Source organism: Apostichopus japonicus, chromosome 5 (assembly GCF_037975245.1).
Source record: "Apostichopus japonicus isolate 1M-3 chromosome 5, ASM3797524v1, whole genome shotgun sequence".
NCBI lineage: Eukaryota > Metazoa > Echinodermata > Holothuroidea > Aspidochirotida > Stichopodidae > Apostichopus > Apostichopus japonicus.
In genome coordinates, this window is record NC_092565.1 from 16,713,450 (window position 1) to 16,741,383 (window position 27,934).

The following is a 27,934-nucleotide window of genomic DNA, read 5'->3' on the forward strand; positions in this document are numbered from 1 at the left end:
AATCTCCAGGTGCATGAAGACCACAAGCCCCATCGGTTTTTCCCTCTCACGTTTTGGTTTCGATGATAATCGTAACCTTTGTAGTCATGCAGCCGTATGAGTGTGTGGGTGCTTGTGTCTGTGTGTGACCCCTTGCTTGTAAACACGATATCTCAAGAAGTGAAGCTTGGACCAATCTCATATTTAGTATGTAGTTACGACACGTTGACCAACCAGATGTACACTTTTGCCTCAGAACCAAGTTTTTCCCAATAGTTTTCTTTCATTCATAACCTTTTTCAAGATTGTCACCAGCCACACATCATGTTCGACCTCATCGCATCTCCTGTGGATCATTGCTTTTGTAGGTAATTCTACGTAACGCCCCACAATACCCGTCAGCCCTACTTTTCAAGGTTCTAAGCCCACTATTTGTTCATAATTTGAATAATAAATTAACTTCAAAACATACCCAATAATGTTGCACAAAATTTCATCTATGGACAACCAATATAGAAAAACCCCTTCAACCCCTAACAGACCGGTCAAAATTGCACGATTCGAGGGAAGTATGATGAAGAATTTTCGAAAATTCAGACACAGTTAATTTATTTGTGTACAAATATTAAAGCCTCTTATAAGGGCTGCTATAAAACTTCGATATTTTAAATATATATATATATATATATAAATTGCGAAGCGCAAAAGAAAATTTTGGCCGAAAATGCCTCCCAGATCGCTGGAAATGGCACTTCCCAGGCCTAGTAAGTTGCATCTAAGCATTTTCTATTTTGAAATTACTAGCGATATCATAAAAAAAACACATAATATATGCTAAAAAAAAAAACTATGCCACCAAATATTGGGGGGATATTAGATACTATATCCCCCCACCTAAAATATTGGGGGGGGGGACATGTCCCCCCGTCCTCCCATGATCGCCGCCCATGGGTGTGGTAAAAGAAACGAAACCGTCTTTGACATATGCCAAAGCTAGATGCGGTTTTTCGTAGTATTTGACATCTGGCAACACAATACCTCCCAACACTTTGGTCGCTCCGTAGATGCCAAAATAAGTGTACATGGTGGCGTTCTGCCAATCATTAGAACTCCCCGTCAGAACCGAACATTGTCTCCACTTAAGAGCAGGATAGAACAGCCCCCCCCCCCCCCAGCCATCCGATACTAGCAAATACAGTAACTTGATAATGCCCTGCAACCTGTGCAGCAGTCGGAGTATCCTACCTTGGGGTATGGCCTCGCCATTGTCAAGAGCAATTTGATGGTAGGCATACTATATCATCCACTACAGGCCAACGACGACGAGGAAGAATTCTGCCCCAGCGAGACCAACAAATGTACCCATGGTGAAGCTGAAATGGTAGTCGGATGAAGGAGAAACAGATAAAACGTTTAAATATTTGACAATAAAAACAACATTTCATAATTATTACGATTAACCGAAAGAAAATGGTACAAACTTCTCATAGTATGGAAAAACATAGTGAGACAAATACCCTCAATAATCCCTCCTAATAACCCCTTCCCTCCCCCACTTTGACCACTCTTGAGTATTCTCTTGTTATTGATGAAATGAATAAGTTATGTTTGCGTGATCGGTATTTTGCCTACATTTTGGATAACATAAGGTACAAAATCAAACTTTGATATGTTAGTGTATTAAATATCACTGCTATCAGTCCAAGATAATGTACTTCTAATCCTCTTTAAATTTTTGAATAAAAAACCCTTTAAGCATCCGAGCCTCGTCAATTTTAAGTGGCTGAACAACATAGCTCATCTCGGAGATCATTAGGTCGGTGCCTCAGACACAACACAAACTCTTAAAGAAATGAGTTAATAAAAAAAAAACGAGTTTACAATGCATGACAAATTTGTCACGAAAATTGAAGGCTCCTCCTAAACATGACAATAATAATAATAATAATAATAATAATAATAATAATAATAATAATAATAATAATAATAATAATAATAATAATAATAATAATAATAATAATAATAATAATAATAATAATAATAATAATAATAATAATAATAATAATAATAATAATAATAATAAAAATAATAATAATAATAATAATAATAATAATAATAATAATAATAATAATAATAATAATAATAATAATAATAATAATAATAATAATAATAATAATAATAATAATAATAATAATAAATGGCGTTGGATGTTATCCAAGGGTACCTAGTTATTTATGTGCAGTTCAAAAATATGATTGTTTTATAGCTGAGTAACCAGTTAAGGTAAGCTCATATTATTCCGATATGTGATGTTATACAAGCTGTCGTTAGCTACATGAATATGCGAGAATTTCTGTTTGCCCCTGTACTTACAAGCGTCAATGATTTAGGACTATAACAGTTATTGATCTTCGTGTTGAACTTTGAACTTGAACATTTATTGTGACTTATTATAGTAAAATCATATAATTTTCTTCCATTGATTGGTGCACACCAGTATCTGACCTTTATCTCCTTTGATCACGTGACCTTTGGTATTTTACGTTAACCAATGCACTGAAGATTTTAGTCTCAGGTTTTTTATTTTTGTTTGAAGGTTTCGGCGATATTGTTATTTTGGTATGCGTAATGGTCACAATGCTGTTTGAACCCTGAACTTTGGCTCTATGACGTATTGTGATTGATATTAGTCTCAGGTTTCCTATATTTGTGTAATCTTCTTGTTGAAATGTTTTGTTGAAGAAAAGAAACCCCACAAGAATACGTTGTGGAACGTTCTTAAAATGTATGATATTGACAAAGAAAAGTGACCAAATGTAGTGAATATTGAGAAAGCATTATTCCACTTTTTCCACAAACAAGTGTGATCTGTGAAGTCTTAGGTTAATGGTATATGGAACTAGTACTAATTTTCATGTATTCAAATAATTTTTACTTGAAATATTTCTTTTTTTAAATTTATTACATCTTTGATTTCTTCTATTGTATGTTTATGAATTCAGTATATTTGTACAACTTACATGAGAACTTAAACATTGTAATGTCAAAGTTGGATTACTAAATTTAATTATAAAAAAAAGATGAAAAGAGAGATGGAAAATAGCTGAAGTGAAGGGATTCCAATATGTCGACAAATGATGCTTGTTATGACGTCACGGGGAAAATTCTGCAGTTTAGGTCCATTGTTTGTCTTATAACAGCTTGCAGTAGAAATCGATATAAAAGCAATGCGTTTACTGCATCGGTATCGCCCGTCAACTGCATTATACATAAAGAATTGAAAAATACTGCCAAGGGTAAACCCCTAAATTTATCATGAAAAAGCAAAACACTGTAAAGATTTTCGTAGACTCACTAAATAATCACCCCAGTAATTATCGAACCCCCCTCCGCAACTCCTCCTCCCCACCTTCCCCACCACTCCCCCAAAAATATGATTTGACAATATTCGTTAAAAGTATTTGTATTTTTGACAAAGAATTAAATGTACTGTAAGTAGGAAAATTGTAGTCTTGATATTTCGTCGAATGCAGTGAATATTGAAAAAAGCATTTGTACATTTTCCCCCCACAAAAAGTGTGATCTGTGAAGTATTAGATTAATGGTATATGGAAAAAATATTTGCAATAATATGAGATTGTAGGGAAGGTATTATTAATCAATAATTCAAAAATAATCCATAAACTATAATCAACTAGTTTTCTAGTACAGATTTTCATGTATTCAGATAATGTTTACTTGAAATCATCTTTTTTTTTAAATTTATTACATCTTTGATTTCTTCTATTGTATGTTTTTGAATTCAGTATATTTGTACAACTTACATGAGAACTTAAAGATTGTAATGTCAAAGTTGAATTACTTAATTTAAAATACGAGAAAAAGATGAAAAGAGAGATGGAAATAGTTGAAGTGAAGGGATTCCAATATATCGACAAATCATGCTTGTTATGACGTCAGAGGAATTATCCGGGGATAATTCTGCAGGTTAGGTCAATTGTCTTATAACAGCTTGCAGTAGGAGTCGATATAAAAGCAATGCGTTAGCTATACTGCATCGGTATCGCCCCATCAACTGCATTATATATAATGAATTGAAAAATAGTGCTAAGGGGAAACCCCCAAATTTATCATTTATAAATCAATAAAACAAAATCATGAAAAGGCAAAACACTGTAAAGATTTTTGTAAATATATCAGTATATATGTAGACAATAAGTAACGTGATCATCTCCAACAACGATTTCAAAATGTAACCCTCATGGGAGTTTCCCAAGCAAGATGTCGTATATAGAACAAATGATATCGTTATTTTTGCTCGATCCAATTTATTGCAGCGTTAGTGATATGCATTCTCAATCTTTTGTGTCAAAAGCTTTATACATATGTATTGGCACCCGAACCGAATTGTACAGTTGCTTATAATAGCGTTTTCGACTTGAATATATTGCGCATTTATATGCATCTGTGTTATAACATGATAACACGTGTTATGCTAGAGGCACATTTTATTGCGGCCTGTGTTAAAAAAATATTTAAAAAAAAAAAAAAAAAATTTTTTTTTTTATATTATATAAAAAGATAAATAACATATAAAAAAATATATGTATATGTATATATATATATATATATATATATATATATATATATATATATATATATATATATATATATATATATATATATAATATATATATATATATATATATATATATATATATATATAAATATATATGTATATATATATTATACCACTACGATTTCCTGTATTGTATCTTTAACATATAGCTTTCGCATGCTCCCAAAACATAACACCTGTTAGTGTGCTATAACACCCTGGCATATAAATGCATAATATGCTACACGTTAAGAACAAATATAAGTTCACACCTAAGTTCGGCTTGGGTGGTATTGGTGGCCCCAGACGCTGGATCACTTCATTTGGGTACCACAAAACAGTTACTACAGTAGTATATAATTTGAAAGGACGCGACCAGAGACAGAATTGCTTGAGCACTTTTAAGCCGAATAGTAGTAGACAAACAAGATAAATCAGTGGAATATGATATTCGAAAACAAATGGTTTTGTAAATTCGCCTTTATTAGTAGTTACACTTTTAAGGTGACAAGTTTGCAGTTTTACTGAAGTATACCTCCACCGAAAGTTGCACTTTTTCATTCAACCTTTCTGGTAAAGACGCTGATGTTGAAACATTTCTAGTTCGACATTTTCCAGGCGATTTGATATTGCAGGTACAGTTAAAATATACGTCATCACTGAATTAATGTATCTATGTATTTATGTATGTATGTATATGTATATCGGGGTGTAGGGAATAAGTGAAGAAATATGCTTTCTTCAGTTAGTATTCGGAATATCTAAAAGGATTTGCTCTCATAAATACAAGCCTGTATGTTAACTAGTGTCATTATTCAGTCGTCATTGATCTCACTTCCTGTATGCTTTCATTTGTGCTACATTTCAAAAAATGTGCTCAGGCAAAACATTTTACTTGCAATGAAGATGTATGTATATATATATTTCTGATAAAGAACTTTTTATCTTCTTTATATAACTATTTTATATACTTTTCTAGTTCTTAATATGTCATTTAGTGCATGGATAATTAGAACACAATTTTGAACAGCTAAAACGAAATTAAAATTGTTCTTATATACTTGAACTATAACGTCATAGTCGGCATGTTTTCCTTTTCTTCAAATTCCTTTCTGCCCTCCTTGACATTGCAATTACAGATAAAGCCAAACACATAATAAGTTTCTTAGAAATATCCTTACTCTTATAGTTAATGCTGAAATGGAAATTGTTCCATACTCGTCCTAAGCAATATTACAAAACGCATCTTTCCGTGACCAGTAGAAAGGGTACAACGTTTGACGAGAGCCAGTTTCAACATATTTCTTTACTTGTCAAGTTAATTATAGTTACTATATATTTACTATATATATACCATCAATTCTACAAAAAAAGGAAAAGTGTCAGAGAAAAAAAGGAACAAAAAATAAAAATTATCTGTGGTAAGCCCAAGACGTCGACAATAGTAATATTTTAGATCCCTTAAAGACCACATACTCAAGACACATTTTAAGCCAGAAGATTTCGTTAATACAATAAGTAAAACAACTAGAATATGTTAATACTTGATAAGGCCATGTGTTTTATAGCAATGTTGAATAAGGACTGCGGATTGTGATTGATCCTGGCATGGCAGCAAGGAAAATGTTATGCTCTCTTTATTCATGGATTTTTTTTTTGAATTTTAAATTATACAACGGTATTCTGCAATATTTGAGTGCAATCCTTTTAGTCTTCTCATCATTATACTTCGGAAACCGGATTCATTTGAATGATTTGGTTAACTGTTAAATAAACTAAAGTCAGTAAACTTAGCATATTCGCACTACCTATACTTACAGCAGGCCTAGCCTATATTTGCTCGGCTAACGTCAATTTAGCTATAGAGCGGTCAATAACAATATGGATTCGACCGCCACACCTCAGTGCGTGACACACGGATCAACACAAACTGACCCAGAAGAACTATTGATCACCTATTGTTCTGGATCCTGTGTCAGCCCACATGGCGGTGCAGCAAAAATCGTATCCTGTGACTTCTGTGGTGTTGATTACCACATAGGTTGTGTAGGTCTAGACAAGACACCTACTAAGAGTGCTAAATCCAAATGGTTCTGCCAACCCTGCTTGAGACTTTGAAGTAATTTGCTTGAATCCCAAAAGCAACTGACAGAGGCACTTAAACAGATAAACTCACTACAAGCGAAAGTAAGAGAACTCTCCGAACATAACTCGGCCACCACATCTGGTCAAAATTCACAAGAAGCTGAAGATCCCTGTCACGAAAAGAACACTTACTCACAGACCGCATCATACAAACCATCTAAGAATGGAGTATTAATCATTGGCGACTCAATGATACGAGATTTATCGGATGATGATTTCGATGGAAATAATGTTAGTGTCAAGTGCATCAAGTGGGGCTTCAACGGAAACTATAAGAAATGAGATGAAAGCGAATACAACTCCTCCAAGCCGTAAGTCACGTAATCATCCATGTGGAAACTAATGACGTTGTTAAAAAATCTGACAAACTAAGCGAAATCCTAAATGATTTTGAGGATTTAATCAAACTACTCAGGTTAGCTGCGGACATACTAAAATCCATATATCTGGTCCATGTCCACGGTGAGACGAGTGTGCCCATGCTATTCTGGATCTAAACGATTCTTTAAAGGATTTAGCCACAAAGTTGGACTGTCGTTACATCGATAATATCACATATGGCGATGGTGAAACGGATACTAGCCTGTTTGCCTATGATGGTATCCACCTTAGTCGCAAGGGTTCAAAAAAACTACGACAAAAGTACACCGCCATTGGTCCAGTTTGCCTTCGAATTCACGATAAAGATCAGGACGTACCATACACACGCTACCACCAAGAATCACATCACCAGCAACGCCAACGTCTCTCGGGACACCACCGCCAATTACGTCAGCAACAGCGTGAACACTTTTCAGGACACCATCGTGAATCACAACATCATCACCAACGTGAACACGATTATTCGAATCACCGTAAAGACGGACACCATATTGAACGGAACCAGAACCACAACGGGCACACAAGATACCACAGCAACCCTACACATCAACATGCAGAACCAAGCAACAGGAGTCAATCACATCATCAAACCTACGATCAACGCCACACCCATCATTCAAACCGTGGGTGCTACAACTGCGGCGAATCTAACCATGTTGTCACAAACTGCCGCTATGACCGCCCACTTCAATGTCGGATTTGCTCCCGTCTGGGTCATAAAGAACGCAATTGCTACTACCGATAGAATCATGGCCATGAAAAGAGTGCCGTAAGCATACCAGACGCCGATAAGGAAAAAGAAACTGATAACAATACTCACCAACTAACAAGTGTACAATATTCTATAAACTGTAAGGTAAGACAAAATACAGGACTCAAAATTGGATTTATAAACATCCAACATCTTCACCCAAAGATGGATCAGTTGGGAACCCTAATTACTCATGATGATAAAGTTTTAAATATTTTAGCTATTACTGAATCATTTTTAAATGAGAAATATTTTGATTATGAATTAACCATACCAGGATTTAAAACTGTACGAAGGGATAGAGTTGGGAAAGAAGGTGGGGGACTTCTAATTTATATTAATAATGACACACCATTTGTTAGGCGTAAAGAATTTGAAGTTGACAGCATGGAAGTTATCTGGTTAGAAATCAAGCTACCCTTTAATAAGAATATGTTTCTATGCTTAATCTATAGACCCCCGAGTGCTAGAGCTGAATGGATAAACACCTTTCATAACAGTTAAATATACCATATGGTACATGTCAAGATATTGTTGTCATAGGAGATTTTAATTTTAACATCTTAAATGAAAGTAATAATAAGACATGGGAACACACTGTAAATCATTTTAACTTGAAACAAATGGTAAAGGAACCAACCAGAGTTACCGAAAACACATGCTCTCTAATTGACCATATATATACTGATAGTGAAATGGTAAAAAATATTCAAGTACCACATATCATATTGAGCGATCATTTTCCGGTGTACTTTTCCCTGTGCCATAAAGAGAAACAAACAAAGAAAAAAAAGCACACCTCATTTACATATAGAGCAGTGAAAAATATAGATGATGGATTATTTTCGCAAGACCTGCGGTCATTCAATTGGCACAGTATAATTTCTGAATTAAATCAAGAAAAGGCACTTAAAATATGGGAAAATGCATTGATTAGTATCGTAAACAAGCACGCCCCTCAGAAAATGAAAAGGATTAAGAGAAAGTATCAACCTGCTTGGATGAACACAGAAATAAAATCTGCAATAAAAAATAGGGACAATGCAAAAGCCAATGAACCTACGCTATATCGTTTTGGAGAAACAAAACAACATCCCTTATTCGTCAATCTAAACAGGATTATTTTAAAAGTGCCATTTCCAAAAACAGTGGAAATACAAAAGAACCATGGCAGATTTTAAGAAATGCTCAACCATCATTTAATTACCCAAATTCAAGCGAAACAACACTCCTTGAACTAAATGGCAAGAGTGTAACCGATGCAAAAGAAATTGCTGATGCCTTTAATTTATTTTTTACTTCTGTATCAAACAAATATGTAAATGATGATGAAGACAACAAACAACTTATAAACAGAAGACATGAATCCTTGAATCGATATGTATCCACTAAATTACCAATAGACGCTTGTTTTAATATACCGGAAGTTACACATGAGTTTGTCTTTAAGTATCTTAAAAACCTTGACACTACTAAAGCCACTGGTACCGATGAATTAAGTGCCTACATTTTAAAGAAAAGTGCACGATATATTGCACCAAGTCTTACCCGTATCTTAAATCTTAGTATTCGAGAAAACGTATTTCCATCGATATGGAAGTCGGCTAAAGTTATCCCGATTCACAAAAGCGGGTCCCCCTTAGAGCCAGCTAATTATAGACCGATAGCGGTACTTCCAGTAGTGTCAAAAATCTTAGAGAAACATGTTCACCATGAATTATATAGATATGTAGATAATTTCGGCTTGCTAAGGGTGACTCAGTCTGGGTTTAGAGCCAAACATTCATGTGAAACGGCCTTGCTTAATTTGATAGATTGTTGGATAAAAAATATTGAAGAAGGATATTTAATTGGCTCAATTATGCTAGATTTAAGAAAAGCATTCGACCTAGTAGATCATGGTATCCTATTAGAAAAAATGAAAATTTACCAATGTTCAGATACATCAATTAAATGGTTTCAGACATATCTGTATAACAGAACACAAAGTGTATTTTCAAACGAGGAAAGATCAACCCCAATGTACGTTACAAGTGGTGTACCACAAGGTTCAATTCTTGGGCCACTCTTATTTTTACTTTATATTAATGATTTAGATTTATGTCTTGCACATTGTTTTGCGGATATGTATGCAGACGATACTACATTTCATGTTAGTGATAAGAGTATTGATGAGCTGTCTATTAAATTAAATGAAGATGCTAAACATATATACAATTGGTGTCAGCAAAATAAGATAGTTATTAATACTGAGAAAACGAAAAGCATGTTAATATGTTCTAAGCATAAGCAAATTACTCTAAATTCCAACAATCTAAATGTGATGATAAATAACGAGCTGCTAAGTAATACTTCATCAGAGAAGCTTCTAGGTGTCAGGATTGATGCAAATCTTACATGGAATGATCAAATTGATTTTGTTTGTAATAACATAAGTAGTAGAATAGCACTCTTAAGAAGAATTAAACGATTTATCGACATCCCTACATGTGTGTTATACTATAATGGCTATATTCAGCCATTCATGGATTATTGTAATCTCACATGGGGTTCATGCAACCAGGGATATATTGACCGAATAGAAAAGCTTCAAAAATGTGCAGCCCGAATAATACTAGATGCTACTTATGATGAAAGGTCCAGCGACCTTTTTCAAAGACTTGGATGGCATACTTTCAATGAACGTCTTAATATGAAAAGGCTGGTTATGGTATATAAATCACTCCACGGACTTGCCCCGTCTTACATGAAAGAAATGTTTGAGTATACTCATGATGTACATACATATGGCCTACGTTCAACTACATCATCTGAGCTCTTTCTAACTGGGGGAAAAACTGAATTCCACAGGAAAAGATTCCCCCACATTGCTGCAAAACAATGGAACGCACTACCAAGTGAAATAAAAAAATGCAAACAGCTTAAGTAGTTTTAAAAGAATAGTTCAACGTTTTATCAAGTAATGACATGTTTTATTGCTCTCTTCGTTTTATTCGAAAGTTTTAGATCAGTAGTTGTGTGATTTTGTTTTTATTGATTTTATACACATTGTATAATTGTAATATTAATAATATTCTTATTTCATTTTGATCGTAGTTTAAGAATCTTACTCGTTTATACTCATTCATAATTTTATAATTTCATACTTCATTTAGCATTTTTTAATTTGCAATTTTTTAGTTTTATACTTATATATTTTAATTGATATTGATCTATTTTTGTATTTTACTAGGGCCTCGTGGAAGATTAGCTTCGGCTAAACGAGTCACCCTCTCAAAATAAAGTTTAATAAAATAAAATAATAAATATATTTCTTGACGGGGCCCAAATTGGAACAAATTGGGCTTACAAAAACCAGCTAATAGACTCGTTAGATTTTTAAGATCAGATAAGATTTCCACAACCCTTGATATAGAAGATAGCTTTATGTCATCAACAGAAATGGTAAAATGCTTAAAAATCCCCATACTCAGATCACCGGTCGGCGGAAAAGCTTTAAAAATATCATCGTCCGCACGCAATTTCATTGCAAAATGTCTAGCACATTTAAAGCAGCATTTTGCGTTTTGTCGCCGTTTTCCTCTTTTTGACAAGTCCATCGAGTTTTTTTACATATATCAATCACAAAACAGCAAACTAAGATATTAGCCAAGTTTTTCCCTGCCAAAAGAGTTAATTGGCGAGTAATTAAGGACATTTGCAGACAATGAGAAAAGTGTTCTCCGACAAATTAGACATTTAATATTAATCGCATACAGTTCCCCCAACCCACTAGTTTGAATTCAACCAATGAGAGATGCAGGTTTAGTTATGAACCGTTGCTAAAAGTAGATTCAAAACGTCGAGTTGGTAACTTGGTACAACCAGCGAGCTGGACTCATAACAGCTCCCTGGTACAACTGGCATAGACAATCTACACAAATCAAGCATGGTGTTGTATTACGTATTGGCCAATGACGTTCGTAGCTTTTAAATATTCATATTATGGGCGAGGTTTATTTGGATCCCAAACGGAAAATATCTTCGGGAAAAACAAAGTTGAAAGTTGTAAATTTTTCGACTTTTATGCCACCATTTGAGGTAAGATCTGAATAGATAAGCTAGTTATGTATGTCGTTATGGCATCGTGGAATCAGTGAGGTTGAGAAAACCCATAGAAAAGGACGCAAAATGCTGCTTTAAGAAATAAGCAAGGGCTTTACAGGACACATTTGGCACATTCCGCGCTCAATAGAAAGATCAATTGTAACGAGAAGGTTTAAAAGAATAGTCTTGTGGCTATCGTAAATTTGCCGTCTGATTCTTTCGGTGAAAAACTGCATTCATAGCAGGTTGTATCGCGAAGACATGAATTTGTCAATGTTTGCGATATTTTGTAAATGCAGCAAAATGGATTATGTCATCAGGGCACTTAGTTACAAATATCTTTGTTTTTCTTTTAACATTTTCGATCATTTATCTGCAGAGGAATGGAATATCTTTACAATAATATACATTTCGATGTAATTCTTTGTACAAACAGGGAGTTGTTCCACAGCAACTCCCTGGTACAGCTAAGCAAACTTCCAAATGTATCAGGTATCAAGGATAAATCGAATAGAAGATTTATAATAGCCTAAGTAAAGCTTCTGTAGAACATTTGCCAGATGCCGTCATAGGCCTGCTACTGTGATCCAACTTCCAGAAGTAGTTGAAGGTTTAGTCAGTCAAGATTATGTTACACTCAATCAAACATATCTCGGCTTAGGGGTAAATGATATTGAGATGGGGGTTTCAACTAGCAGTGTGGATTTTTCCCCTTCAATAATAATAATAATAATAAAAAAAAAAAAAAAACACATTTTAACAAGCAAGACGAACAACTTGAGTAACATGTTCTGATACATCGCATTAACCCCCCCCCCCCCCCCTCACACTCTAAAATGAAAGTATGAAATTAAAACGTTTTGTGTATTTCTGCTTTATTCGACTACCATATCAGCTTCACCATGGGTGTATTTATTGGTCACGCTGAGGCAGGATCCTTCTTCATCGTCTTATCTCTCTGGTGGATGGTCCAGTATGCCTACAATCAAATCGCTCTCGACAATGGCAAGGTCAAACCCCAAGGTCGGATACTCCGAGTGCTGCACAGGTTGCCAGTGGAGGGCATCATAATTATTGTCTTTGCTACTATTGGATGGGTGGGAGAAATGGATTACCCTGCTCCTAAGTGGACAATGTTTGGTTCTGACGGGGAATTCAAGAATGCTGAGGAATGGCAGCACGTCACCATGTACACGTACTTTGGCATCTACGGAGCCACCAAAGTGGTGGGGGGCACTGTGTTGCCAGATGTCAAATACTACGAAAAACCGCTCGGAGCTCTGGCATATTTCATAGAAGGTCTGCTCTTCTTTTACCACACCCATGGTCGGGAGCATCTGGATATTCAACTACATAACTGTATAGTCATCGCGAGTTGGGCTTGCGCATTCGTAACTTTCTTGGAATTCCTGAGACCCAAGGAGAAATTATACTTTCAGGTGAGGGTCCTATTTACGCTATGGCAGGGAACTTGGTTCTGGCAGGTTGGTTTAGTGTTGTACCTGCCACCAGGTGGCAAAGAATGGGACCAAGAGAGCATGTATAACATTATGATGACAACGACTTTGTTCACGTGGCATCTCTTAGCAGACATGTTCATCCTGCTGGTGGTATACGGCAGTACCAGTGTCGTCTTGAAGGTGACAGGGAGAGCGGCCGTCAAGTACCACCGGATGGACATGAATGGGGAGGAGATCGTAGTCAAACTTCTTATCAGCAACGGATCCAGCAAACAGGATGACTCAGAGGAAGACGAAACTTAATCGACCATATCCATATATATATATATATATATATATATATATATATATATATATATATATATATATATATATATATATATATATATATATATATATATATATATATATATATATATTTACAAACACTTAGCTAAATTTCCCAACTGTAAGCGGCTATCTGGCAACAACTCATTCAAAATTCTCGACTCCGCTCCCACTAAACTCCAGCTTAGGATCAAAGAAAGTCTACATTTCAATTGGGATAAACCTAATCTCAATAAGCAGCTTGACTGTCCAGTGTTATCTTTGTTGAGTTAATCTACTTTTCCTTGTGTGTTATTGCTAGTGTACATTTGTCTGCTATTACTTGTTCATTTTGCGTCTGTAACCTGATGATGAAAGTCGCTACTTTCGAAGCATGTCGTTCTTTTTGTATCAATTTTGGTAAATAGATGTATAAGTTAAAGTCTGTGGTGTTTTCAATTTTATATATATATATATATATACACAATACATATATATCTATATATGATCTGTACATGTATATTTATATATATATATATATATATATATATATATATATATATATATATATATATATATATAAACAAATAAACTTGCAAACAGGAACAGATCATATAGAGATCATATATATATATATATATATATATATAAATATATATATATATATATATATATATATATATATATATATATATATATATATATATAAACAAATAAACTTGCAAACAGGAACAGATCATATAGAGATCATATATATATATATATATATATAAATATATATATATATATATATATATATATATATATATATATATATAAACAAATAAACAAATAAACTTGCAAACAGGAACAGATCATATAGAGATCATATAGAGATCATATATATATATATATATATATATATATATATATATATATATATACTAACCCTAACCCTAAACAAATAAACTTGCAAACAGGAACAGATCATATATATATATATATATATATATATATATATATATATATATATATATATATATATATATATATATATATATATATATATGATCTCCATATGATCTCTATATGATTTGTTACTGTTTGCAAGTTTATTTGGAATATTTACTTCACTTTTCATAATCTTTTGATCTTTTCTTTAAACATGCAGACGAAACATTTGATTATTTATTATTATTATTTACATTTCGGTATTGGATTATTTAGGTGATAGTTTTGTTCTTCTAAAATCATGAAGATTGCATATGTGATTTGGGTAATGTAGCCCTTACCTTAAAGTTTTGACCGAGGGGAAGTCGGAGGGGGGAGGAGGGGGTGATGGCGACGGACTGATTTGTCTTCATATGGTGTTTTCACCGCAATGAACTATGTTGTATATAGATCAAGCCATACTATGGTCAAGACATACAATACTCATGGATGGATGTCCATTTATCTAAGATCGATGTTTCTGCGTCTGATTGTCGAGTTATTTAACCTCTCAATCCAATATAAAAAATGATGTTTACAGAACTGCAATATGATTCATTATAACGCTCATGATCTTACAGTGGGAATGTCGTATACTGCACCCCAACTGTAGCACAGTGGGCGTATAATATATTGTTATCCTCTATAGTACAGTGGGCGTTTTACATACTGTAGCCCGGCCTCTATAGCACAGTGGACGTATAATATACTGTAGCCCTCTATAGCAGTGGGCGTATAATATACTGCACTCTCTGCAGCACAGTGGGCGCATAATAAAATGTATTCTCTACCGCACGGTTGGCTTATAATATACTGTAACACTCTAAGATAGCACACTTGGTGAATAATAAGCTGTACCTCTCAGCAGCACAGTGCGCATACAATAAACTGTAGCCCTCTATAGCACAATGGGCGTATAATATGCTGTAGTCCCCTGTAGCACAGTGGGCGTATACTATATTGTAATCCTCTATAGCATAGTGGGCGTATAATATACTGTTCCAGTTTTATTTGGAAATGCTCCGTCTACCGCGCAAATGTTGAGTAAAAACTGAATATAAAAATAAAGATGTTTGGTTGACGATTAAAACATAATAGCAAGTTCCCAATGAGGTCAATGTTGTATTGTGTTTTCATTTGTATGGGGTCTTTTGTCATTATTTTTGTAACCTGGGATATCAGTGATAATGTCACACGTACGGGACTCATGGAAGCTTATGCCCGAAGTGAAATGACAAAAAAGCCCAAAACACTCCGATATTAAATGAACCAGAAATGCGGAGCAAACACTACCTAGGGGAAGAATGCATCTCGATCCTGAAAGCGTATATCGTGGTCCATAGCTTTGCCCTTCTTTAAGAAGTTATAACTTGTTGTTTCAGTTATTGTGAAAACACTATGAAACTTTCCCTGGGAATGGGAGGGGGATGTGAGATGTCAGGGTAGGTGGAGGTATGGATTATCGAGAGTCTGTGTCTAAATGGAGGAAATGAAATTGAACTATAACAAGAACAATCAGACTAAACTGGTGTGTGAAAGGGGGGGGGGTTGGGGATTGGGTGCGAGGTTAGGGAAGTTTTGAGGATGACAATCCTTCCGTTACCCCTTCCAGACCGGTTGTTGTATATATATGCTACTTTAAGAGACTCTCGCTGTTATTGTTCAAGTACCAAACCAGTCCAACTGCACCCTCAAGGTTAAAATTGAGAAGAGGGTTAGTGCACTGGAGGGCCATCGGGCCGAAAAGACAGTCAAACATCAACATACTGTAGTATTTGATGTTGTCTGTAATATAATTCTAATTGGTTTCAGTTCAAACTTGATAATTTCAGTTAAGATTAAAGTTGGTTTTGTATAAGGGGTTGTGGTATAACAAATAAACATTTACCTTAGCTACCAAGCCACCCAGTACCACAATTAAACTAATTTCTGAGAAATAAAACAATTAAGAAAACAGAAATAAATAATAAATAAATTATGTATCACAGTACTGACATATTTTATCAATGACTTTACAATATATAAATTGATCGGAAACTGGCATAATTAACAAATCATCTAACAATTTGGCCACGATGTTGCTATTTAACATAGATTCAGTTGTGTTGATTTTTTTTGTAAATGCTCCTTAACCTACCACGTATACCTAAATATAATTACTTTGGTACAATATAAAAGCTTTAAATCATATGACAGATTGATTTACAAAAATTAATTGGCAGAGCAATAAGAACCCTTTAAGATGGCAGATTCGACCATCATTGAGCAATAATCTTTAAAAAAACAAAGACTGTGTCACCATAATCTCATCTTATAACCAATTTCAGAAATATGTGCTCCCTATGATCCATTCAAAACATTTCAAAGCATAATCTTAAATTCCGCAGAGGAAAATTTAATACATTATTGGAATATAATCATCCCTAATATACCACTTTATACAAGTGGTTAATAACATTTAGTTCTTTAACTGAACAAAATTATTTTCAACCATACTGTCAAATTCCGACAAAGGTTTATAGCATGAGCCCAGTAGATGAAAAGGTGTTGAAACTTTTAGCATTTAATGATAATCTTAAATTAGTAAACATTAGTAAAAATTTAAACTGCAAGAAGCAAACCGCAAAAGGTTTTTCTTTTTTACCATCAGGGTTAACGATCAAATTGAGCTAAGAAAGAGGAAACAGGATTGGGGACTTCATTTTGCAAATTGACAATGTGTACCTGGAATTTTCAGAGATATTCAAATGGACAAAAAAAGTACACCATACTGGTACTACTATATAACTACCATCAGGGGGTTGGAAGCTTCCAAAAAGTGGGGGGGGGGCACAACATCAGAGGGGCACTTTCACATTCCACAACTTCTACTCGTTATGCTATAAACCGATACACAACGGCCATATCACTTAAATATATATGATGTGTTAGTATGCTATGATGTACGTGAATAATTAAAATAAAATTTTAAATTAACAAAGGCTTAAGATATCCAAAAGACAGTTCTTCATCAAATTGGCACATTTTATTTGCCAGGAGGGCTCATTTGCTATTTTGGAAAAAAGTGTGGGGAGGGGGGAAGGCACGTGCCCCACGGCTCCTACCCCCCTGACCACCATAATACAAAAAATGTCACAATTTATAGGACATGGGTATTGTGTCCCACCTTAAATTGTTGGTGCCCCTCTGACCCAGAATTCTTGGCTACATGCCATTCCTATCAATCTTTAAATCTTACATGAATAACAACTTAAATGCATCTTTAATAATATAACACATATTTGACAAATGAAAGAACTTTATGTACAAAAGATGTACAGTGTCATGCAGAATGAAGTAAAATATAAAACTCATTAGTACTTGAAATATCATACACAATCTAATAGAATGGCTTGTATAAACTTTGGGAGTACACATTAAAAACAAATAACACCACCAAGAAATAAAAACAAAAACATGATTTGGGTTATCTATCATATAGCAGCTTTTACAAGCCAAATTGCTGTAGAATCTCCTTGTTTTTGTAATTCTCGTTTCACAAATGTCTCACAAACTACTGTCAGAGGCTCCGAAAACTTCTAAATGCTTGCATTTTACGCATACATGTCAAGAACTGTTGCAGTTGTGAACTTCTCAGGGGTGAATTAAAAACTAATAATTTCACCAATCTTATAACTGTTCCCACAATAGAGAAAGAACACTTGCTGATTATTTAATTTAAATGATACATGGATGAAGCTGTCTATTCTCACTATTTCTTAATCACCTTTCATACTTCGATGACCTTTGCTCAGTGACCTATGCCAAACCAGTAGCTTCCAAACAAACAGATCACATAAAGGTTTCAAGATTAACAATGAAACACAATCTTCAGTGAAAAACAAGAAAAAGTACCCTGTTTAGACTTTGCATTTTTTTACACAACTGCATTATTCCATCATGCCAAGACCAACTGATGATTAGACCAACTCCTCTGCATTTATAAATCAGAAATGCCACGAGGTGACGAGCACTTGACGTACACCATCCAAGAAGTAAGCAACAACCTTTTTCGTTCTGGGGAGAACAAAATCTGAACATTGGGCAGGGGAGGCGTCAACTTGGCGTACACCATCCAAGAAGTAAGCAACAACCTTTTTCGTACTGGGGAGGGGGCTAAGACCTTAAGTCGTCTAAGCCAAGGGTATCCTAGCTCTACCCTTTGAGAAACTTTGGTTAACTGGATGATGCTTGGATAAAAATTTGTGCCTAAGTTTCACGTTATAACGTTAGGCCATAATGTTAGGCTTACAGAACAACAAACATTGGCAGCGTTATACAAATAGTAGTACCAGTAGCACTGTCACTACTACTGTAGGCTAGACCAAAGCGTCTTTATCAGTAGGCTATACCTGGTGGATGTCTCTTTCAGATGACACATGTTGAGAATAAATTGTTGAGACTCTCTTTGCTATCTTTTCATGCATTTTTTTTTCCTTCACATTTTCAATTTTTTTCATTGAAATATTTCTTTTCTTTTCTTTCTTTTTGGATATCGTAATTTCTGTTTGTTATGACAGTTTAGAAACATTTTGAATTCTACAATGCGATGTGCGCAATTTTCCACAATATGAGTCATACATTCAGAGCACAAGGTAACTGTTAGTTGTGTGACTAAATGATCAGTGATTGTGTGAGGTTTTGCAGGTCTGGTATTTAGCTTAATTCCACTGCTTCTTCGTAGTGATCAGTGGAGAACTATATGATAGAACCATAGCATGTGAATCTCATTGGGTTCAAACAACTGGTTAAAGGAGACTTATGTATTCTGTGATGTTTGTGTCTCTTAATTTTTCTTTATGCTGGTTTGGTTTGTTTGAAAGATAGATTTCCGAATGTCTTGATAATCGCAACGAGTTGTGACATGGAAAAAGAATCGAAAGTTTACTTGGTAGATGACAAACAACATCGCATTTTCGACGAAACTTGGAAAAGTGGCATATTTGATGATGATAAATAAGGGGCACAGTCTTTGACATAGGTATAGCACTCATTTGATTATTTCCTCTGCATGTGTGTGCATATGACCGGCTTTATAGACATCAATTGAGGATTAAGGTAACGATATGCTGCATAGATATACCCTGCAAAACTCAGACATAGGTGGTTTATATTAAACAGGTAAGGTAAAGAGGTGGTTTCTACAAACATAAAGCTAACAGGCATAGTGATTGCTTGCCTTAGAAGTTGATACTGTATATACTTTATATGGTTTCTGGTCTATACTTTATATGGTTTATACAGTTTATACTGTAGATGGAATTACAGAGCAACTGAGGAAAATCTGTCCTGAAGTCAAGTACCAGAATAATCATACAAGGTAACTTAATAAATTGCAAATGTATCACCTTCTGAACATTGATGACAGATCACAGTCATTTATGGTGGAGTGTGGAAAACCCTCTCAGCTACTTAAAAGAGTCAAAAAGTCAAATACTGACACAGAAAAGCCATTCATCAGGAATGGTTTAGACTTCAAGTGACAGTCCATCAGCATCATATCTGGGCAAATATTTGGACAATATCTGTCACTGAATGTCCTTTTGGAATACCAAGCACTTATAATGGCAATTGTAATGGCTTAAATGGGTCAAGTGTTCTGTCAGATAAAATCCCTGAGGTCTCTAATATTGAGAGTACGGAGCAGTTTAAGATATTGTGCAGTAATTTCTGACTTGGGAAATGACATCTTAAACAGATTCTTAAACCTGGAGCATGGATGTACACCTATGGGTAAATTGAGCAATGAAATATTACCCTGACATGGTTCAGGAATTACCAATTAGGTTCTTAAAAATACAATCAATCTTAATTTCATAACGACAATATCAATTAAGGTCTGACCAATTATGTGTTTTTTTCTGCACACCATGTAGTCCTGTACACCAAAATTTCATGCTGAAACCAAAAGCATATTACTGAACATTACTGAACATATTGCAAACTAAAAAGAAAGGTTTTCAAAGATTTAATTCTGCTTGCCTTAAAAGCAACCATTGACTTGAAGCTCCAAAAAAGCAAATATGGAACTATTTATGTGAGAATCGAACAAATGGTAGAAAGTAACTGCTTAACACTTCCACTCTGTCAAAAACAGTTGTATTAATACCACGGAGTTACTTTGCTGCAAATCGCATTGAAACAAAACTTCTACTACTTGCAGTTTCTTGCACAATCTGATGAGTTATATTTTATTGTGACCTGAGAGTGACCTCTCTCCACTGATAACCAGCCACATTCAACTAGAATTGCTGTGAAATTATCCCATAAAGTGAAGCTTAATCAATCGCTCTTTTGACTATCACGTTGTTTGGGTCCACACATTTGAAACACCTATAAACTATCACCACTCTTCCAATGTCTTGGATCACATTTTATTCTGAGAGTTATACTTCTAACTTAAGTACAGCCTTGCCATGAAGAACATTAAAACCCTAACAAACTATACATTTTGGCAATTTTAAATAGATTTCAAATTAATTCCATTCATTTTAACTTTACCTAATACTAATGTATATTATTAGAGTAAACTGTCACTGTGTATTCATGTACTAATACCAGGTAAGCATGCCTGTTGACTTCGGTAGGCAGGTAACACGAACCAAGTTCAAAATAACTTTTGTTTCAACAAAGGTTGATTCTCTAGGAAGATTGTGCTAGTTCTACTATTGTCATGTGAAGTGAGTAAAAGATTGGGAAAGAACACCATTACTTTATACAATACCAGATCACACACAGACATCATCAAGGTACCAGCCCCAGATGTAAAATTTGACTATATGGTCCTTAAGCACTAAATATTTACATGTACTGCTATCAAAATGGCACTTGGTTTCTATTTCAAACTATTCACAAGCACCAAACAATAGAGAGAATTTTGTTGCTTTTGTAAACATGACTAAGTTTAAGATTCCCAATAAATTTTAACCTGCTGCTGCTGCTCAAATTTCGTAGGCAGCAAGAAAGATGCAGATGGCACAGGAGGTTGTAAAATGAAAGGCGGCAGAGCAAGATACCGTAAGTAAAAGTACCGCAACATCTAACTGAGACTATTCTACTTCTTTGTTGGAGGAGGTGGAGCAGCACGAACTGGTTTGGCGCTCTCATCCTTTGGTGGGGTTGAATTATTCCAGTTGCTATTATGCAATCCAGTTGAGCTGATGGGTCGTTTCGGTATGGTTGGTTTAGGCCCTGCTGGCTTAAGGGCTGCCCTCTGTGTGGTCACAGGGGATGGTCTCGAAGGTGGTGTGGGCTTTGGTGGTGGTCTGTTAACAGGTTTCAATGGCTGACTGTTCCAAGGTTGAACTATGGACACTGACGGTTGTATATCACTGTTATCTGGTTTGTTATAATTGGCTGCGGGACGACTCGGCACCTGTCTGGTGGGAGGATTAGTTTCGTCGGGCCATCCATGCTGCTGATGACCATTAGAGACACCGCTACCACCAAACGTCTTCTTGGGTTGTGATGCTCCTGTAGCAGTAGGTCGTGGTGGTGGGGGTTTTCTTGGTCTGTTATGGGGGAAAAACAAATGAAATATGTTATAATTAATTCATGTTAATACATAAGATGCATTATGCTTTTCAAATCATTAATATTCACAGCCATAACAGGGCTGGATAGCCCGGTCGGCTGGCACAGGATTATCAATCACACTGCAGTCATTACAATTACTTTCTTCTTTCAAGGTTGTTTGCAAATTTCCCGGTCAGAATTTTGAGGATTTTTTTATGATAAAATCAACCATTGAAAAGTTTTCAAAGAATTCATGAAAAATAATCAATCATAAATTCTATAAATGTGTTTTAAATCCTGACTTCTGAAAGTAAAAATTCCTGCACAATCTTACTGACATTCTGAATAAATAAAATGCAGCTCTACTTGTAATGACTTTCATGAGGTCACAAATTCAATTCCTAATGTTACCAACAAATTTTGCACTCTTTCGATACTGTCCGAATATAAAATGTTTTTTCTCATTGTGTAAATTAGTGACATACAAACCAACACAGTAAAAAGTTATTTGGATCAGGGGAAGCACAATGTATAGGGTAACATTGTGGAAAAGGATAAATGTCACCCAAAAAAAGGTCATATCTCATGTAAACAATCAGACATGACTTCTTGCAAAATGCAAACTACATTTAAATCCAAACAACACCTTATCGTCATGATAGTTTTCAACAAACATGGAGGCTTTACCTTTCATCATACAGACCGAGGACTAATCACTCTCTGTAGTTATACATAGTATTTAAAACTGAGACTTTTCGTCCTTTAACAATTACTCAAATTCTAAATCAATACTAAATCATATTTTTACTCTTACAATCTAGAAATGGATGGTGCATCATGCTACAAAGGTATAAAGAAGGTATAAAAAATGCTACAGAGATATAAAGAATGCTGCAAAAGGTAAAAGGTATAAAACGATTGCTGGATGCCTCCCACATTGGTTCCATTTTTAAATCATCATGGATTGAATTTGATTGGAAGATTGACTGATAGTAAGAATTTCAACCCGGTTTTGAAGGTTATTTCATATAACACTGTATTTAAATAAAAAAGGAAATTTGTTTTATAACTTTTGTCAAATATAGTCCATTTTTGTCAAGTTGGTTCTGTAGCATGACTATCTATTCAAATGAAACACCAATAACATCAAATTGTCATTTACATATAAACAAGACCATGCTTTTCAAACCTATTTAATGACAGATCGAACCAAAATAACTAAAAAGCCAAGACCTAGACATAAAAGCTTGTATCAAAGGAAAAAATAGAATAAAAACAAAGTATATAAGATGGGTAAAGGGTGGCACAATGGAATAGGGTTAGGGGTAGATTTTCTTGGGCTTTTACTTACTCTGAGTACTCAAGGCCTTATTTCTCATATTTATCTTCTATTCATGCCAATGAGAGGTACTGCTAAAACCGGACATATACGGTCATACTTGTAAGTAAATGCTAGTGTCCATCACACAGAGTTTCAGTTAGAGCACAAAATATTAGAGGGCAACCTACACAATGTCTGCCCTGATGTCATATTTAGCATCCTTTAAGAATTCCCAAGCAGAGAATTTTAGGGGATGTTCCCTCTACTAGTTTTGAGATGGGTCTCCCAAAGTTTGGAGACATAAAAACAACTATTGAATGTCCTTTGTAGAAGGCAAATGGGTGAAAAGAAGGGGGGGGGGGCAAAGACAGCCAGAAGGGGAACAAAGTGAAATCTGGAGTCGAGGGGGTTGTTAATAAAAAAAATGCATATTGCACACTGCAAACAATAACATTCTTTGACATGCTTGACATAATAAACAGGCTCGAACAAAATCAGATATATTGTTTCAAATTACCAAGACTGGTTAGTTTCACATATCATCTTTTCTAATATCAGAAATTTCATGCACTGACTCAAATCTATCTATTAAAGCAATCCACTTTGCCCAATGGCTGTTGTGAAATACAGCAATAACTAAATACTTCATTTAATACTACAGTTTGTCAAGAGCACTACATATTATAGAGTGTCATATTAATGGGCACAACTATATGATATAATAGTATGTTAAAAAAGCACTAACTATGTTAATGTCAAATATATACTATAAACAAACATCTATGTCATAGATAGTAACATTTAATGAATTGTGCGAGACATAAGGTCAAATACACTGACGATTTCTTCAAAGTTATGTCACATGCTTTGCATGTATTATTTAGAACAAATCGAAATTGGAAGATGCTAGGTCATGCACAAAGAGTATCAGAGGGTGCCACGTCAAAAGCTCTGTGTATCTACATAGGATGTTATTTGTAATGCATTGGTTTTGTAAGACGAATAAGGACGGTTTGTTAAAGGAAAACAGAGATATGTAATACATCACAGTTATTGAACGGTGAATGGCAGTCTTAAGTACTTATATAATGGAATGAACTAATTAATACATGATGTTCCATTCAAGGAGGCCTCTTCAAGTTCGCCTGTTCCTCTTTGTAATGCAAGTCAACAAATCACAACATATCTTTGTTGATGTTGCTTCTTACACCAGAGAGCTTCACTACAAAAATAGGATAATATCTACATCGATGAAGTATATCATACTGCAACACAGTCATATTATCTACATCAAAAAAGACTATCCAAACACACAGCCATATTTAAGCTATCCACCCAGATCTTACCATTCATTAACCGCTTCCTTTATTATGAACAGCGATTGTATCACTTAGATATTCAAATAAATCCATGGTCATTTCCCATCTCTTGCCCTCCTTCCTTCCTACCCTCCCTTCCCCCTTCCTTCCCTCCCCCTCCCCTCCCCCATCCACACTGACCATTAACTATATACACAGTCATAGCAGGAGCTGTTTCACACCATTTCACCATACCACAAAGCAGAGATATGTTGTTATTATTTGTCTTTTGTATTAGAGCAACCTTTTCCTGTAAACAGTTAATGTTAGTCTGCCATCTCGGTCAAAGTAATCTTAACACACCTCTTCCACCAGTTAATTAATTCCTCATTGTGTAGCAGAATGCATGACACAACGTTGCCATCAAAATACTGTCAAAGTTAGAAGCTTTAATATGAAGATTGAGACCCACCACAGTGTTAGTGACTTGGCACTATGGTAGATAAGCTAAAGGGGCTCATTAAGCTTTATTGGTGGTTTAAACTCATTTATCGATGCAAAACTATTCAGAAAGTAAAACTAGAGTTGATTGATAAACTCGTAATCAAATATCCCAAATCTACCATCATCGACTCCAAGTGGAGGCTTTCTGGTAAGTTACATCATTACTTGGGTGATCATTCATGTTTAAACATCAGGTGTTTTGATGCAAGTGATACATCTTTCAACTACAGGTGGGTCAACTACATGGGGCTCAGAGGTGAATTGTTATTAAAGAGAAAGTGCAGAATCTCACACCATATTAGTAGTTTCTATGCACTACTGGTGGCATCTACAAATTCAATTGGACATACAAGTACAAAGTATTGTGCAACACACTTACACATCACTAACCAACTCTTTGAATCGTCAGTTATTTATCCCCACTCATTATCACCACTAACCCCCCCCCTCCTGCCCCAGCTCCCCCTCCCCCCACAAAATCCATGTGGATAACATCAATTTGATCAGTTTTAAAGGCAGCCACTTTGTAATATTTGTTGTTGAAATGTTTCAAACATTTTTAATTTGATCTTTGTTCTTGGGTTATAAGAAACAAACAATTGCCTTTACATAAGAAGCAAGCAAAGGGGTATGGGAAATGTCTGGAGCTGGTTAAGTGTGCACATATCATACTTTGTATGTATCTACAGATCAGCATAAAACAGCATGAGAGGAAAATCAGAGAAAAGAATCACCAACCTTTCCAGTAATTTTGGGCTATGAAATGAAAAAATATGATACTTACAAAAAGTGATTGTTGAAAGTTAAAAAAAAAAAAAAATACCAAGAAACAAAACAAAAAGTGAATACAGACAATAGTAATTGTGGCTCAGAAGTCAAAGATACACCGGAGAGGAAAAAAATGTGAAAAACTCATGACTGTTTAGGAAATGAGATACAAGGATAACATGAGAAGAAGGGTTGAGGTATGGATATAATGTCAGCTTGCTTGCACGTTAATCTTTGATTATGCTTTATATATGCACATGCATTAAATATAAATGCTACATTCCTTAATTCATAAAAATGAATTATTTTCAATAATATATTTTATTTTCTCCCATCATATTTGTTACAGAAATTTTCAGATTTTTCTGAAGAAATCTGGTTCTGGCCCATAGAAGAGAAACTCTCATGTCACCCGACATGGGCTACTCGAACCATTCTGAGTTGCTTGAGGTGTAGACAAGGCTTCAAAATATATCTTAATAAGTTAAGAATATTTTGGAAGTTTGAACGGTCAAAGCTAAATCAAAAGACAGCACGAGCAAGAAGCGTTCACTTTATATCAGAGGGATATTAAACAAGATGATTGAGGATGCCACAACACCAGATGCATGGTGGGATACTTGCCGATAAATATATCCTGAGGAAGCAGGCTTGGTGACTTGGGCATATCTGCCCTTTGCAGCCCTGTCAGGCTTCCTTTACGAAGAGCAACACAAAAACAAGACATCGTTGAAGAGAGGGGCCAACCAACATTTAGCAGTTCTACAAGGCTACAAACTCATTTACCACAACAACATTTTTAATACTCTATAGATTCCTCTCTTTTTGTTTGCACCATTTTGTTCAAATTCCATCTTTTAGTTCAATTCTCTGATGCATAGGGTAACAGATGGGGGTAGGGGAGTGACATACCTAAAAAAAAAGGCAGGGTTTTTTTTTTGGTCCTTTTCTCTGCCTTTGTTGAGCCATTCCTAATCTTATGATTGGAGAAGTCACAGGCAAATTTCAAAGTAGAAGAGAGTAACAAAGTTAACTGGATGTGTAAGTGACAAACACACTAGTATACTTCACATCTTTAGTCTTACATTTGTATTGTTTGCTCAAAAGAAGGGATGAAGTAGGTAATGGATCAAAGAATATTTGACCACAATCTGCTGATTGCATTACTAGTTGTTGAGTGTGACAGTGTTTCCAACCCACCACATCACAAGTCATGATGAAATATGACACCAATTTATTGTCAAAGTAACCAAATATAAATCATTGCTAGACTGCTGTGCTTGATAAGGTAAACACAAAATGCTGATACCTATAACAGGACAAAAAAATTATCCTTCAAAGGAAGGTAAATTGACAGGATGAATGGAAATGTTATAAACTGTACAAAATTAGTACTATTAAGATGTAACTAACATATGGTTTAGGTCTCTAAGTCAAGAAAGGGATTTAGTGCTGACAGGGATGAACAAAGAAGGAAAATACAAATGTACCAAAACAGACTGAAAAAGCCGTTGGTAGTATAAATACATTAGAATATGGTAGAAATGACATAATTAAGAGAATGTCTAATTACAACTCGAACATTCCCTGTGAGAGTAAATTGTTAAGGCCTACAGACTAGGTTTGTGGTTCATTCAAATGGTATTTCAAATGATATTGATATATATTTCTTGAAGAATCAAACTTTCTCATGTGAAACCAGTGTAACAAACAGTCAATATTAATTTGTGCTTGTGTATCTTCATTATAGAAGATGATAAATTTTCAAGCATCAATTCACAATGTTGTATAGTA

The 27,934-nt window shown here is 34.9% G+C and overlaps 2 protein-coding genes across 6 annotated transcripts in view; one reads left to right on the forward strand and one right to left on the reverse strand.

The window, feature by feature from the left end:
* Window positions 1–4,744: 4,744 nt before the first annotated feature.
* On the forward strand, window positions 4,745–13,725 carry LOC139967866 (transmembrane protein 45B-like). The gene is made up of 2 exons (XM_071972012.1): window positions 4,745–5,232; window positions 12,856–13,725. Exon 2 carries the CDS (start codon window positions 12,863–12,865, stop codon window positions 13,721–13,723), a length of 861 nt encoding a protein of 286 aa, XP_071828113.1. The 5' UTR covers window positions 4,745–5,232; window positions 12,856–12,862; the 3' UTR covers window positions 13,724–13,725.
* Window positions 13,726–16,666: 2,941 nt separating this feature from the next.
* LOC139967867 (zinc metalloproteinase-disintegrin-like ohanin) overlaps window positions 16,667–27,934 on the reverse strand; it is a 54,183-nt gene continuing 42,915 nt past the window's right edge. For 2 of the 5 annotated variants that reach the window (XM_071972014.1, XM_071972016.1), the window contains exons 20-22: window positions 26,765–26,836; window positions 26,111–26,128; window positions 16,667–22,245 (exon numbers count right to left, since the gene is read on the reverse strand). In XM_071972014.1, the coding sequence (XP_071828115.1) occupies window positions 21,789–22,245; window positions 26,111–26,128; window positions 26,765–26,836 (547 nt within the window). In that variant the 3' untranslated portion in view covers window positions 16,667–21,788. The remainder of the gene's footprint in view (window positions 22,246–26,110; window positions 26,129–26,764; window positions 26,837–27,934) is intronic. The other 3 variants (XM_071972015.1, XM_071972017.1, XM_071972018.1) reach the window with 3 other exon arrangements.